Below are 16,526 nucleotides of genomic sequence, written 5' to 3'. Positions count from 1 at the left end.
AGCACCCACTTCTCTATACCTGACAGATTTAGGTTGGAAGCCTTGGGGGCACAGCCGAGGCATTCATCTCTAGAAGACTCTTAACGGGACAAGTCAATCACCACTGTAGAGTGGGACAGGAAGGGCAATATTCATAGGCTTTAGGATCCAGACTGGGGCTTAACCTAATAGCCATATTTTGATGCGATTTCCTTCCTTCTCTCACCTTGAATCTTTAAGGGTGGCCGGCTGCAGCATGCCCATTTATAAGCTCCTGAGCATTTTAAAGCTCTTGAGCAAGTCCTCTGGCCCTCAATGAAATCTGGGAGGCACCTCTCTATCATTTAGGCTTTTTCTTTTTCAGTTTCATTTGCAGACTGACTGACACCCCTTACCAAGCTTTTCAATGTTTTTATTTTCTTGTGTTTACATGAAGTGCATGAGACCTGGGTGCGCATTATAGGCTATTGGTGGGTTGTTTTCAGGTTCCTGAGAACCGGAGAAGCCTAGCGTGGTAGGCGTTGAGAAATATTTATGAATGAATGATTCCATAAGTGAATGAGTAAATGTGTGAACGGACATGATACTTCCAAGCTCGTGGAGGGAGAGCTCTGCAGTTGACTTCCCTCGCTTCTGCCCTACCATGTCGGCGCGCCCCAGTGGCAGCTAGTCCACGCTCGCTGGTGCGCGCTGGAGCCCGGGGGAGGGACCGGCGAAAGGAGGGGGCGTGGTCACGATGACACGCTACGCGAGGGGGCGTGGTCAGGAGGCGCGCCGGGCGGAAGCGGCTGCCTGCCAGTTCCCGCGACGCCTCGCGGTCTCGGCGGCTTCGGATGGCTGCACCCTGAGCCCGAGCTGAGGCCCCACCCAGTGCGGAGGGCGCCGAGGGCTGTGGTGAACGCTGAGCGCCTCCGCCCGCCCAGCGCGCCGGCGCCGGGCCATGTACTCGGGGAACCGAAGCGGCGGCCGAGACTACTGGGAGGTCGGCGGGGGCGCGGGCGCCCAGGGAGCGGGGCCGACGGGGACGCTCAGCCCGGCGCCCCTCTTCAGCCCGGGCACCTACGAGCGCCTGGCGCTCCTGATCGGCTCCATTGGGCTGCTGGGCGCCGGCAACAACCTGCTGGTGCTCATCCTGTACTACAAGTTCCAGCGGCTCCGCACTCCCACCAACCTCTTCCTGGTCAACATCAGCTTCAGCGACCTGCTGGTGTCCCTCTTCGGAGTCACCTTTACGTTCGTATCCTGCCTGAGGAACGGCTGGGTCTGGGACACCGTGGGCTGCGCGTGGGACGGGTTTAGCAGCAGCCTCTTCGGTGAGTTGGGCTGGGAGGAGAAAGCTTTCTCTCCACTGCAAACTTCCCGTTTCCCGCAGTGCCACCACCCCTGCGACAGCTTGCCGCCCAAGCCGCCCCCCGCGCCTTCCCGCTCGCGCTCCCGGCCACCGCCGTGCTCTGTCCCACGCTCCTGTCACGCTGCCACCCCCGGTTGCACGGCGCCCCTTCCTTCCTTGCCTCATCGCTTCCTTCCCTCCCACTGGCCGCGATTCCGATCCCCCAGGTAGACGCTGAACCCCAGCCTGTCTTCACCCGCAGTTGTCCTTTTAACTCCAGTTCCTCCCTAACTCTACTCAGCCCCTGCCCAGGTCATCTCATTTCTCCTTTTTCACCTCCTAATGTAATTCAACAGGTCACGACACAACGGCTTTTACACTTTGAGAAAAGAAACGAGGGGCTGTAGAGACAAGAGAGTCAAGAAAAACAGTGATTAACTTAGCAATGTTGGAGTGGGTGACGGAAAGAAATTTAATGCATACACAGTTTTTTCCCTAAAGTGAGAGATAAGTTACACATTAAAGAGCAATGTGTAAAATTTTTTTTTTTTTTGGTTTTGCTTATTAGCAACTGTAAACCTTTGAATGCTTCTTAGGGAGTGAGCGTTTAATTTAGGTCTTTAGAGTGCAAATTGGCTTGTACCCTATAAGCTACTTTTACTGTATTTTTTTCCTTATAGGTCCTATGAAACCAAAATCTAAGGTGAGATTGCAAATGACTCAGAGAATCTCAACTCAGGTGAACAAGTAATTAGCTGTGCAACCTTTAGATTCATTAAAGCAGAACTTGATTGTTAATTGAAGATTTGGTTCTACAATATTCCCAATCCTTATGGAAGAATTAAGTTTCTCTTGAGAGGAGTCTCAAGCTTGGAAAATAAATTATTTTTTGTGTACTCTAGGAATTTCATTTGTATAAAATTTGAGATAGAGATGTGTACTTCTCAGGTCTTAAATTTCCTTTTGTATGCTGAAATCCATTAGTAATTTATTACTGCTTTTATCTTGCAAGGTTTTGGAGAACATAATCTTTGTAGCATTATCAAAAACATTTTCTTGTTTACCAACCTACTATGCTCTGACAAATTCAATTATGATATTTGTTGTGATTCATTTTTAGGTATTTTTGGGAAACAAAGAAAATATCATAGGGATTATGATTTCATTTATTTGATTGCTTAAATAGTTTTGATACCATTCCCCTGAACTACCACCAAGCTTTAACGTGGGGATTTCATTTGGACATATTTGAAACTTGGAAAGGGAGCTATAAGTGTATGTAGGTGGCACTATAGATGGCTATGCTATTATTTTCTTTATATTAATTTAAAAATACCTATCAGGCAATTTTTAAGGTGAGGCTAAACTTTAAAGAGGGTGATTCAAGTGCAAGCCAATAGTAATAGTACCAAAGATGGGCAACAGGTGTTTGATCATATACATGAAAGTTCTTATTTCCACAAAATACCTTTTCTAGTGCTGGGAAATTCTATTTATATCCCATCTCTATGCTGGGAGTTTAAAAGCAAGGGTATATTGACTTCTTTTTTATTACCATCATCTGTTCTGTTTCCTTACCTCATCCCTCTGCCTGTCCCACCCTCTTCGGTCTCCTTGTCACCTCCTTTTTTTTTCTTTTTCACCTTCCCTGCTTGATTCCATCCCAATCAAAAGTGATTTTCTAATGCTGGAAATGTTTACCACACGGTGTTTTACCTGAAGACTGCTCTGTTTTTCTTGGCATTTAGTTAGTGCTTTCATCCCTGTCTTTATTCCTGTTTTTAAATTAGAGGTAGAAATTCAGGGTAAGAGGTTCTGAGACTTGTTTAAGCCTTGGGAGACAAGTCAGTAATGGGGTTATGATGGAGCTTAAGAAGTTCATAGCAAAAATTAAGAATTTCATTGCGTGGAGTAAAGTCCCAGATTTGTACGTCTAGATTAGGGTTAAAGATGCAGAAAGGGAGGTGCTTCCCTCATTGTTATCCCTGGGCAAGAACTAATCAACCATGGCAGAGGAAATTTTAAAAGCTGGACATTTCTGCTTCATCCAGAGGCATCTGGCCAGTTGGCACAAGAGTAGGTTGCGCTCTTGAATCTGTGACTGACAAATTGTGTGGACTTCCCCAAGTCTGTTAATCTCTACATGTCTATTCTCATCTTTATTATGGAGTAGTTGAGCAAAATGTTCCCTCAGGTTTCACACTATGTTTTTAATGACTCCTTTGCTATCTATAGGTTAGAAGGAACCTGATCTTAGCATTTAGAGCTGTGTCCTCTCTCCTTACTCTGCCCTCAGCCCCTATTTCCTCTAAGCCAAGAATAAGCACATACTATGGTCAGTCTTCTAAAGATAACCTCATGGGTTCTATCTCCCTCTTCACACCTTGCTGGAAGAAGTAAGAATAAATAATTCAGACTTACTTACATAAATGCTTGAGTGGGTCAGGCATTTCTTTCATTCTCTGCTTAATTCCCGATTTCTCAGAAAATACCCCAAATAAATGAAATCCCTACTATTCTTGAGGCAGAAGCTTTGACTAGACAGAACTGTGAGAATTGTCATTTCAGTTAAACTGTCCAGTTCAGTGAACTAATCTATTTAATATAATTCCAGTTGGATGGCTTGTTTTACTTATGTCTAAAATAATTAATCACATTAGCCTAGGCAGGCCCAGCTTGTACTGAGCTAGATTTCAGTTAAGTTAAGCAGAAAGGGAAATCAGAGTTTAAAGAATTCTCACTCTTGCTGTGCAAAGATGACTGATAGTTAGAAGGGCTCCCTAGCAGTGTAGTGTGTGAAGGCAGAATTCACACATAGGTGTGGGAGGTGAAAGGAAAGGGCATATCCAGGTAAGTATACCCTTCAGTACCTCGGCTGTTCACCTCTGGCCACACCTACTTTCAGACTTGCACATGGAATATAACAAGTATTATACCAGAAGTTAACAGGAGAGCCTTTTGTAACTACCACCTTCATGCCTTCAAAACCAAGAACAACAGAAAACAAGTTGGTCTTTCAAGAGAATGTTTAAATAGACCTATTTCTTGGGACACAGAGAGTCAGGGTTGCCGAGACAAAGTCTGACAAGAAGCAGAAATCACTCTCTTTAGTGTTAGAAGCAAGTGTTAAATATGTTAATATATTTTAACATTTGAACCCAGGAATTTTGTAGCTTATTACCTCTATAAAGCACACATGTACTTGTGTACATTGATATAAAGAGTTATAAATAAATATCCCTCCTCAGTAGGTCTATACTTCATATCTCCAGGTTTAAAAAAATGCCAGTGGCTTTGCTGAGTTAATCTTTTGTTAATACACTGACTGGTTAATTCAATAGAAATACTCAAACCCTCATTTTGCTACAAGATCCTAAGGGTGGTTGAGGCCTGAAAAGACCTAATTGGCTGGTGCAGAATCACCTACAGACTGTACTGGTCACGGTCATGATCATGGCAGTAGTCACATAATACATAATCTGTTTCCACAAACACAATGCAGTCAGACATTTCTTTCTTATTTATTTTTTTTTTTTGGAGTCACACATTTCTAAGCTCACAGCTATATATAGTTTTACGTTTTACTCAAATACTAGTTTTATTAAAACCAATGTTATATATTTTATTATGTTAATTCTTTATTTTTGTGGGATAGTATTATGTCCATTCTTGATTATTGAATTGCCTGATTTGGGGAAGTATATCTGTACTGTTCATTTTTTTAAAGAAATAAGAATATATGTAAGTGTGTATTTAATGACTTGGGCTAGCAGAGGTTTTATCCAGGTAACAAGTCAGATTTCAATAGACTATAATTGTTATTACATGAAATTATTTTTCTCTTTTAATGTTTACAATTGTATTCTTTCTTGAATTTTCTTCTTTCAGAGAAGAGTTCCAGTCACAAATGCATATGTGATGCATTTTGACATTTACTGCTAAGATGAAATGCAGAAATGAAAACCACACATCAGTTTTGGTATTCTCAAATGTGATTAGATGTACTTTGTCATGTTTTTATGCTACTGACCTGTAAGAAAAAAATACCCCCCAAAAAAGAGTAGTAGTTAAACAGCTAGGACTGTAACCTCTGCTTCTGGGATAAACTGGAACATCACAAGAAGAGATTTGATCTTGGCATACTCATACCTCAGCTGAGCCCACAGCCTAGATTCATAAACATTTCCTTCATCGGCAGTTGTCAGCAGGTGCTTTAGTTCCCAGAATGGCGGACAATCTCCCTACAGAGTTTGATGTGGTTATAATAGGGACAGGTTTGCCTGAATCCATCCTTGCAGCTGCATGTTCAAGGAGTGGTCAGAGGGTTCTGCATGTTGATTCACGAAGTTATTATGGAGGAAACTGGGCTAGTTTCAGCTTTTCAGGATTGTTATCCTGGTTGAAAGAATATCAGCAAAACAGTGATGATTCAGAAGAAAGAACAGCTGCATGGCAAGACCTGATCCATGAAACCGAAGAAGCCATTACTCTTCGCAAAAAGGATGCAACCATTCAACACATAGAAGTTTTTTGTTATGCCAATCAGGATTTGGATGACAATGTTGAAGAAATTGGTGCCCTGCAGAAAAATCCTTCCTCAGTGGCATCTAGTACTCTCACTGAACCTCTGGATTCTGCATGTGTACCCAAAGAAAGCCACTTATGCAATACTAACTATGAAATGCCTGCCAAAGACACTCCAAAAAGTGATAAAGGGGTTTCACTAGAAGTAAATGATGTAGAGGAAATTCTGGAGAAGGAAAATGATTGTGGAGATAAAACTTTTCACACAGTTTTAGATGGAGGTAAAGATGAAAGCAAACCTATGGTAGAAGACAACACTGATCAACCAAAGAAAAATAGGGTTACTTACTCTCAAATAGTTAAAGAAGGCAGAAGATTTAATATTGATTTGGTATCAAAGCTGCTGTTTTCTCAAGGATTGCTAATTGATCTTTTAATCAAATCAAATGTAAGTCGATATGCAGAATTTAAAAATGTCACTAGGATTCTTGCATTTCGGGAAGGAAAAGTAGAACAGGTGCCTTGTTCCAGAGCAGATGTCTTTAATAGCAAAGAACTCACAATGGTTGAAAAGAGAATGCTAATGAAATTTCTTACATTTTGTATAGACTACGAACAACATCCTGATGAATACCAAGCTTTCACGCAGTGTTCGTTTTCAGAGTACTTAAAAACTAAAAAACTAACTCCCAACCTCCAGCATTTTGTACTGCACTCAATTGCAATGACATCACAGTCATCTTGCACTACGTTAGATGGCCTTAAAGCAACAAAAAACTTCCTGCAGTGTCTGGGACGGTTCGGCAACACACCTTTTTTATTTCCCTTGTATGGCCAAGGAGAAATTCCCCAGTGTTTCTGCAGGATGTGTGCAGTTTTTGGTGGAATCTATTGTCTCCGCCATAAAGTACAATGCCTTGTAGTTGACAAAGATTCTGGAAGATGTAAAGCAGTTATAGATCACTTTGGTCAAAGAATAAATGCTAAATATTTTATTGTGGAGGACAGTTACCTTTCTGAGGAAACATGCTCAAATGTGCAGTATAAGCAGATCTCCAGGGCAGTGCTCATTACAGATCAGTCTATACTAAAGACAGATTCAGATCAGCAGATTTCCATTTTGATAGTGCCTCCAGCAGAACCAGAAAGTTGTGCCATTCGGGTGACTGAATTATGTTCTTCAACCATGACATGCATGAAAGATACCTATCTGGTACATCTGACATGTCCATCTTCTAAAACAGCGAGAGAAGACTTAGAAGAATCAGTGGTGAAGAAATTATTCACTCCATATGATGAAACAGAAATAGATAAGGAAGGACTAACAAAGCCAAGACTCTTGTGGGCTCTTTATTATAACATGAGAGATTCTTCTGAAATAGGCAGAAGCTCATATAATGGCTTACCTTCCAATGTTTATATCTGCTCTGGGCCTGACTGTGGTCTGGGAAATGAGCATGCAGTCAAGCAAGCTGAGACACTTTTCCGGGAGATCTTTCCAGATGAAGAATTCTGCCCCCCACCTCCAAATCCAGAAGACATTATCTTTGATGGTGATGATAAGCAGTCAGAGGCTCCTGGAACCAATAATATAGTAATGGCCAAAGTAGAATCCACTGAAGAAATAAAAAACCTAGAAAACCCAGGGAAGCACCTTTAAAATTAGAAAAAGCAAACTGGAAATTCCATTTTGGACCTTCATCCTGGCATCAGAACATTCTCATTTAAAGGACATATTAGAAGTGGTTATATGATAAATGCTATGTTTGCAGATGTTGCTGTTAAATTTGAGACATTCAGTGTTTGGAAGCCTTTGTTAATCTTTCAGTAACTGATTTATTACTTATTGGACATTTTTTTGGCTGCCAGATAGACTCCCTGATCCAAAACCTTAAACTGCATTTGCTTTATTTTGGAATTAGGTACATATGTGAGGTTTCATTACTAGGAACTCTGCTTAAAGGAAGGTAATTTGTATCTGCTGATCTTTAGATTTTACCATTGTTTACAAAACAGTATCTAAGAAATAGTATAAATACTTTTGTAGCTGTTATAAGTTTCTGTCTCCTCTGCTTTCCGAGGAGATCTGTTTGAATAGTGAAACACAAAGTAAATTATATGGTTTTTTTGTAATATAACATGTAGGCATGATGATGGCATTGCAAGTAATACAAGTGCCAATATGATAAAATATATTTAACTACGATTGTGAGAAAGATTAGCTTGGTTTGATCCTTTATTCTTTGTGGAGGTCTGATGTTTGAAATACGTCTTACAAATACATCAGCCTGACCCATATAAACAACTGGGGCAGTGAATGATAACACCACAGGCTTCTACATTACAAAAAAAGTTGGAGAGTTCAGTTCTTAGTTTAAGAACTAATTCTTGGGAGGTTCATTTCACAGAGAATTTAGTGAATAATTCAAGATTGATCTGGTTGAATACTTTAAGAAAATTTCTGTAGAGCCCTGCTCGAGTAGGAAATTCAGTAGCGATGAACCCAAAAGAAAAGAATTTCTAACAAGTTAACTCAGACCAAGAGAAAAATTGCCCCGGGAAAAGATGTTTCAGAGTAGTTATTCTGAAATTCCTAAGGAGAAACTCTGAGATGATTTTAAAACTATCTGTAAATAGATTTACCTGAGGTATCTTAATGAGGATGAACTAGCCATCATGTTGTCTTTGCTACTTTAATGAGCAACACTACTAACTGTTAGCAGTGAATCAGAGGAGTATTTAACATGCATGCCCCTTTGGTTGTATCCCATCACTCAGATGTAATGAGGTAACGTACCTTTCTAATCAGTTCTGCCTTCTTTTTGTAATCTAGAAGATGGAAACATGTTTCTTTTCCAGAACCACCAGAAGTCACAAAACTGGTTGCACTCCAGTAGTGAAAAAATGTGGAGATATCAGAAGAGGTGAACCTCCTCTTTTAATCTCCCATTTCCATTCCTTGGGCAGAGCCGGATAATCCTTTAGGAAGTAAGCTGGCAATGACAAGTTTTGCTTTGGCACAAAGCATTTATTGTTGTGCTAGGCACTTAATATTGTGCTTTCTCATTACAGCTTCTCAACAGCCCTGTGAGGCAGATAATTATTGCATACATTTTCAGAAAGGAAATAGAGAGTTAATTAAGATTCTATTTAGAGTCTGTATGTGCAACAGGCAACATTGGAATCCGGGCTTGCATTCCAAAACCCATGACATTTCCATGGACTTTTCACTGCTAGAAGGGTTTATGTACTAAAGGAAAAGGAAAAGGTGCTCATGAAATTCAGAATCTAGTATTACTGATGAAGATAGATATTGGGGATCCCACTGGTTGCTCTGCTTATTGAATCAGAAACATGAAGATTAAGAGTGATTAGAAATATATACATATATAGTTTAGATTTATAAATCTTATTGAAGCAGAATTTGGCTAAGTTTTAACAAAATAATGCCTTGTTATAATAAAAAAATTTTTGACCTGAAGATTGTGTATGATATGCAAATGTTACTAGGCTAAAATATGCACTGAATAGTCATGTTGCTCTTCTATATCTGAGGAAAATTACACAAGAAACATTTAAATTTACAGCTTACTGAAAAAATCATGAATTGGTATTAATATTTATGTACTTTTTGAATATGGCAAAAGGGTATTATTGGATGGATGTTAAGGTTTAAATTTATCAGAACAACTGGAATGCCTGAAATAGACCTGAAAAGTAGTTATTAAAATGAAACTAATTATAAGATGATAAATAAAATGGAAGATAGAGGTGAGGCAAACCTGAAAACTATCAAAATGAATGTGTTACTTTTTAAGTGATTACAGAGTAAAATTAGAACATGAGAATAGTGTTAATGAATTTAAAACATTAAAAAATTTGGGGAATATTATAACCTAGTATAAATGTCTGCTGAGTTGGACTTTGACCCTTATAATCTTATTGGTAAGTTTTTTCAAAGTTTTAAAGAATAAATACTACCTAGTTATATATCATGAAAGAAGATATACTACCATTTGTTTTTTTTGTTGTTGTTTTTTGTATGGGCAGGCACTGGAAATCAAACTCTGGTGTCTGGCTTGCCAGGTGAGAACTCTGTCTGCTGAGCTATCTGTGGCCTACCCACAACCGGTTGTATTTTGAGGTAAACATCACCTCCATACTGAAAGTCAAGCAGATTTCTTAAAGGGTCTCATTCTGAATAGATGTGCAGAATGGAAAATAAAATACAGGCCAATATTGCAGAGACAAATGACAGTTAACTCTTATGACTCAGGATTACAAGGCTTTCAACAGAACAAATGAGAAAAATCCAAAGTATTAACAACAAATAACTCTTTAAATATCAGTAAAAGTCACCATTCATCTTTGATTTAATTACCTCTGGTAATGATTTCATAAGCTTTTCCAATAAGTGTGGAAATTCTTTAACACCAAAAACTAACATTATCATTGGGAAAACATAAGAATTGTTTCTCAGGGAGAAACTAAGCAATCTTAGCACCATTTTTATTTATATATGTTTGAAGAAGCTTACTACTGTAATAAAACATAACTGAGATAAAAGCAGTGTACTTTTGTATGAATACTGCTTTTTCTCTAGACAGCTATATTTTCTATATGATAAATCTATTAACAACTTTAAAACAAGCAAAACCTAAAATGTCATCTAGTAACAGAAGACTAAGAAGTTGCAGGATGTGCAATTTTAAAAATGAATCTCATTTCTAGAGTCTAGCAATGACAAAGCTACAGCTTTAAAAATGGGTATTAATTTATATGAGCCATTTAATAGAAAGTTGTGAAACTGTGTTGGGATAAGTTAAGAAAGATGCTTAGATAGAAGCATGATTGGAGAAACTTAATTTAAAGGCTCATACTCCTATGAGAGACGTCCTGGTGTAATGGGAAAGTCCTAAATGGTGAGTCCCAAAACCAGAATTTTAGTCCTTACGTCTCTACTTACCAGTTGCATAATCTTGGGTAAATCACTCTGAGTTTCCATTTTTACCTCGTATAAAATAGGAATAATTTCTTCACAGAATTATGTAAGGATTAGGCTAGATAATGCATGTGAAATGACATCAAAAGGATTGCCAATGTAAGGCATTAGTTTATAGATTTCTTACAGTTTCATTTAACGTTCCATCTGAATACTTTATATGTAATTTGACGGAATTGTGATAAATTATATTTAGGAAAATAAGCAAAGATAGATATATCTTTTTAGGAAAACAACAACAGTGGGAGTCTTGCCCTTCTAATCCTTAAAACAATGCTATCAAGCAACATTTCTAAATATTCTGTGATGCTGAATAGAAAGTTTTAAAAGTAATAAAACAATTGGAGAGAAATATTTAATAACTGCTGTGGAGAAAACAATTGAGGCTCACTATGGAAAAAGAAATTAGATCCACTCTACATATGATAACAATTTGTTCCAGGTGGTTTCAAATGTTAAATATAAAAGTTTAAAAGACTTGACTGTTAAACCAATAGTGGTACAAAAGAAAATTTATGGTAATGGAAAGCCATTATTAACAAGGTAAAGGAGATCAACTGAAAGACAATGAAAAATATATACTAAACAAGAGGAAAAAGTAGATAAAGTGCTTAATATTTTTTTTAAAAGTTGTTTTGGGACAAATTTATAATAGGATATAGTACAGATGAAAAGACACAAGTTAAAATCAGTTCTTAGAATGATATATATAGATTTCCTCCTATTAAAAATGAAAATTAAAATAACTTTGACCTAGTTCATGCAAAAAATTTTTAAATTGTCTGTGTCTTAGTAGCATTGTATATTACTAGTTTTAAAAGAGCTATTTAGAAGAATGCAATAAGAATAGTTCTACAGTATATATCTTTTGGTATACTAATTCCCTTTTAGTAGTATATGCCCAGGACGTACTTAAAAGTAAAAAGGCTCTTGGGCAAAGATGTTTTTAGCAGTTTCATTCATAAGAGTTTAAAGCAAAAAGCCCAACAATTGAGAAATGGGCAAGTAAGTTTTGGTGTATTGTTATTGCTACTGTAGACTGTTAATATAGCCATTAAATACTGTTAATATATGTAAAATTGTATGCAAAAATGTTAAATGGAACTCAAAAATGTTATAAATTGTATTTACTAATATTTACATGATTTAAGTCTCTACCTTGAAAAAAATCAGAAGACAGATGTAATTAACTGGACTTTAAAGAATTCTTAGTGTTTTTTTCCTGTAGTGTTGAAGTGTGCAATAAAAAATAAAAGAATAATTGGTAAACTTACATTGGATTGGTGAGAAATTTGATTTATTGGAAACTTCTAAAATTCTACTTTAAATGGAATAGTAACATTTCTAAGTGTTAAATTTGAAAAGATAACATCCAAAAATATGTGGCAAAATTTTTGTACAACTCTGGGTGGGAAGGAATTCTTGATCAAGATGAATTTTGCAATCTATCTTTTCTCAGTTGCCCAGCATTATTACCCTTTGGGCCATTTTCAGTTTTTTCTTTTTTCCTTTTCCTTTTTTGCTTTCCTCCTTTAGTTTGTGGCCAGATCTTAAAAATTTCCCCCCCAAATAGGCTAATGTTTTTATTAAGGAAGGTCTGCTGTGACAAAGCCTTTTTTTTTTTTAACAGAAAGTTTAGATCTAGACATACAAAGAATAGAGCAATTCATTTTAGAACATCACCATGAAGACATCATATACTAATTAAAGTATGCCTCCAAATCCAAGAACATACACTTTTTAAAAGATATGTTTTTATTGATAAATCTTATACAAACTTTCTTAACATACAAATATTCCATACATGGTGTTCCATTAGTGGCTCACGATATCATCACGTAATGTATTCATCACCGTTATTATTTTTTTAGAACATTTGCATCACTCCAGAAAAAGGAATTCAAATAAACAACTCATACATACCGTACTCCTTATCCCTCCCTCTCATTGACCACTAGGATTTCCATCTACCTAATTTATTTTAATATTTGTTCCCCCTGTTATTTTTTAAATTTTTATCCATATTTTTTACTCATCTGCATTCCCTAGATAAAAGGAGCATCAGACACAAGGTTTTCACAATCACACAGTCACAGTGTAAAAGCTATGTGGTTGTACAATCATCAAGAAAGAAGGTTACTGGAACACAGCTCAACAGTTACAGGTACTTCCTTCTAGCCACTCCAATACACCATAAACTAAAAAGGGATGCCCATATAATGCATAAGAATAGCCTCCAGGAGAACCTTGACTCTGAAGACCATATACTTTAATTGGAAGTCTTGGAGGCCAAGGAGATGAGGTTGATTTGTAAAAGTGGTCAAACCTAGACCTAAGGAGTGTTCTAAGGGAGACCTGTGCTAAGGGGGCCAAGAATGCTCAAATACTCTTTCTTTTGCAATCAACCTGAGTGGTTCAAATCAAGGTGATTTATTATTATTGTTAGAGCCAAATCAGAGTGATTTAATTCAACAAACATCAGTTAAACAACTATGGTGGGCTATCCATTGGCATTCTAGGGATTAGAAAATATAAAAATGAAAATACTCCTCTGTGTCTGAAACATTTGGAAGAAAAGAAGCAAAAGATATCTGGCTTGTAGATGAATGGCATTCCTTTAGTGGATGTCCAGAACCCTTTATTACATGGTTATAAAAGTTAAGAGCTGAGTTAATACTCTCTGAAATTTATTTTAGCTAACATTCGGTTAATTAAGAAGTTGCTGACAATAATCAGGAGCTTTCTGTCTGTCTTGGGGGGAGGGTTGAAGAGAAGGTAAATTTGAGTGGATTCCAGAAACCAAAGGCATTGAGGTATTTAAAGAATGACAAGGTGAGAAACAAAATTAAAGAAATATTTTGTAGGTTTAGAGAAATAAGAATCCTTGGGAACAGTAGTGTAGCCAGTTCTTTTTATTACAGATTATGTAATGAAGCCTCTTGAGCATCTCATTTCTATTTGAGACTTTTATTTGTTCCTTTATTTACTCCTTATATTTAAAAATAAGAACAGAAATATTGCTAATCCAGTATGGGGAAACTTTGTTTCATTATAAGTTAATTGCATTATATATGTATGTTTAATACATGGTTAAAGTTTTTGTACCAATTTCAGTATTTCATTATCCATGATAAGGAAGAGCAAGGAAGCTTGTTTCTAGGCAATTAACAATGTAATAGTTACTTCTAAAATGATTTAAGTGAAATTCAGAGAAATGAACTACATGTGCTCTTGTTCTCTTAACAATCAGATATTATGACTTCATAACATTATCTGTTATGCTCCCTGTGTTGAAACACATTCCAACTGGTTGTTTATTAAAAGGAAGAAGCAAAAGGTGAGAACTGCACTAGAAATAATTTGTTCTGAGATTGTACTCTTGTTTAAAACAAAGACTATGTGTGTTGTACCTCTACATTCTCTACAGCTTCTTAAACATCGCAGGCATCAAAAAATGATTTACTAATTGAAAGACCCAACTAGCAGTTTCCAGCAGATATCCTTCCATAACTTTCTTTTCCCTTCATTACCTCCTAGGAGGAGAAGACTACTGGGGCCAATTTCTGGGAAAATTTTTCAGAACCATAAGGCCTGCATCATTGTATTATTAATATAGATAATTAGTTTTAAGATAAGCCTATTTAACATATGCATTTAAATAATAGGGAACATTTAAATAACCCGCTCTCTCCATATATATATACACAGATTCCCTAGTCCCCACTTCCCTTCCATGATCAACAATGACTTCTCTTTGAAGGTTTATTATGGTGGCTTAAGACTCCAAAATAAAATTCAGAGAATTAGGGAATATTTCTTATCTTGCTCCAATTCTCAGAGATTAGCGATTTTGTGAGCATTTCTTTTTATAACTAGAAGGAACTTGTAGAAACGAGAAGATGATATCTTTCTATACACAACTATCAGCTACCTCAAAAATCAATGTAGGGAGTGCACGGGTGGTTCAGTGGTAGAATGCTCGCCTTCCTTGCAGGAGACCTGGGTTTGATTCCCGAACCATGCACACACGCACACAAATTCAATGTAAACAAAACATTTTAAGATACTCTTTGGGGAGGGAGGACACTATTCACTTAATAGTACTTTATGCAAATTAGTCAAATCGCATGTATATAAAAATATCTTGTGAGTTTCAGGTATGTCAATACAAGACTATAAAAACCACTGGTAACTGACTTGTACTCACATTTACATTCACTGGTGGTTCACCAAGCAATGAGGCAAAGAAACTGTGTATTTATCTTGACGTTTTATAGATGGGTGTTAAACTACAGAAAATAACTCATTGTAATGGAATGAATCAGTATTCTTTTTTAATGCAATTTTATTGAGATATGTTCATATACCATATAATCATCCAAAGTATTCAATGTTTCATAGTATCATCATGTACTTGTTAATTCATCTTCACAATGGACCTTTGAACATTTTCATTGTTCCAAAACCACGAAAAATAAAAGTAAAAAAGACCATCCCAAACTTCCCATACTCTCTATCACTCCCCTACCCCCATTATTTATTTTTTGTCTTTATTTTCTTACTCATCTGTCCATACACTTGATAAAAGGAGTGTCACTCACAAGGTTTTCACAATCACACAGTCATTCCATAAAAGCTTTATAGTTATATGATCATCCATAAGAACCAAGGCAGCTAATGGTTTCAGGCATTTCCCTCTAGCTACTCTAATATACCCAAAACTGAAAAGAGATATCTACATAAGGCATAAGAAAAATCTCCAGAATGACCTCTCAACTCTACTTGAAATCTCTCAGCCACTGAAACTATTTTTTCTTCATTTCTCTTCCCCCTTTTGGTCAAGAAATCTTTCTCAATCTCATGATTCCAGAGCCAGGCCCAGCCCTGGGAGTCCTGTCCTACGTTGCCAGGGAAATTTATACCCCTGGGAGTCATGTCCCACATAGGGAGGAGGGCAGTGAGTTTATCTGCAGAGTTGGCTTAGAGAAGCCATATCTGAGTGACAAAAGAGGTTCTTTGGGGTGACTCTTAGGCATAATTATAAGTAGGCTTAGCTTTTCCTTTGCAGAAATACATTTCATAAGGGCAAGCCCAAAGACTGAGGGCCTGGCCTAAAAATTAGTAATCCTCAATGCCTGTGAGAATATCAGCTTTAATATTTCCACAGTTTCCCCCAGTCTCTCAAGGGTACTTTGCAAATACTTTTTTTTTTTAAAAAAAGAGTTTTTATTATGATATATAGCATATATACAGAAAAAGCAATGTATTTCAAAGTACATTATAACAAGCAGAAATAGAACAGATTTCAGAGTTGGGTTACTGCTACACAATTATATTTTTTTCTAGCTGCTCCAAGACACTGGAGGCTAAAAGAAATATTAATACAATGATTCAGCAGTCATACTTACAGTTTTGTTTTGTGATCTCAGCCCTTCCACCCACGTGACTGGTGTACGATATGTGTCTGGTCTTGGAAGTCACCCAAACAGTTGTTCCAGACAGTTCTTGTCTGGTTACTAGCTGCTGTAGAGGACTACCAGCCCACACCTTCCTATGCCACCATGTTGCCCCACTTCCTGAATCAGTATTCTTGATGCAGAGCCAAACTTTACTAGATTACACTGTAAAGTGAAACATAGGGTTGAATACAAGGCAATATTTTTTGAGCACTGACTGTCCCAGTTTCTATGC

General features: G+C 37.3%; 2 protein-coding genes across 3 annotated transcripts in view; both read left to right on the top strand.

Moving 5' to 3' along the window:
• The first annotated feature begins 807 nt into the window (after positions 1 to 807).
• OPN3 (opsin 3) overlaps positions 808 to 16,526 on the top strand; it is a 50,239-nt gene continuing 34,520 nt past the window's right edge. Inside the window, exons 1-2 of one of the 2 annotated variants that reach the window (XM_077168459.1) lie at positions 808 to 1,292; positions 5,198 to 5,310. In XM_077168459.1, coding sequence (XP_077024574.1) covers positions 920 to 1,292; positions 5,198 to 5,238 — 414 coding nt within the window. In that variant the 5' untranslated portion in view covers positions 808 to 919 and the 3' untranslated portion in view covers positions 5,239 to 5,310. Of the gene's footprint in view, positions 1,293 to 5,197; positions 5,311 to 16,526 lie in introns of those variants that run through there. The other variant, XM_077168460.1, reaches the window with a different exon arrangement.
• Positions 5,264 to 8,164, top strand: CHML (CHM like Rab escort protein). The gene has a single exon (XM_077168456.1). It carries the CDS (start codon positions 5,535 to 5,537, stop codon positions 7,491 to 7,493), a length of 1,959 nt encoding a protein of 652 aa, XP_077024571.1. The 5' UTR covers positions 5,264 to 5,534; the 3' UTR covers positions 7,494 to 8,164.

Source organism: Tamandua tetradactyla, chromosome 7 (assembly GCF_023851605.1).
Source record: "Tamandua tetradactyla isolate mTamTet1 chromosome 7, mTamTet1.pri, whole genome shotgun sequence".
NCBI classification, from domain to species: Eukaryota; Metazoa; Chordata; class Mammalia; order Pilosa; family Myrmecophagidae; genus Tamandua; species Tamandua tetradactyla.
This window is presented reverse-complemented; position numbering and strand designations above follow the sequence as displayed.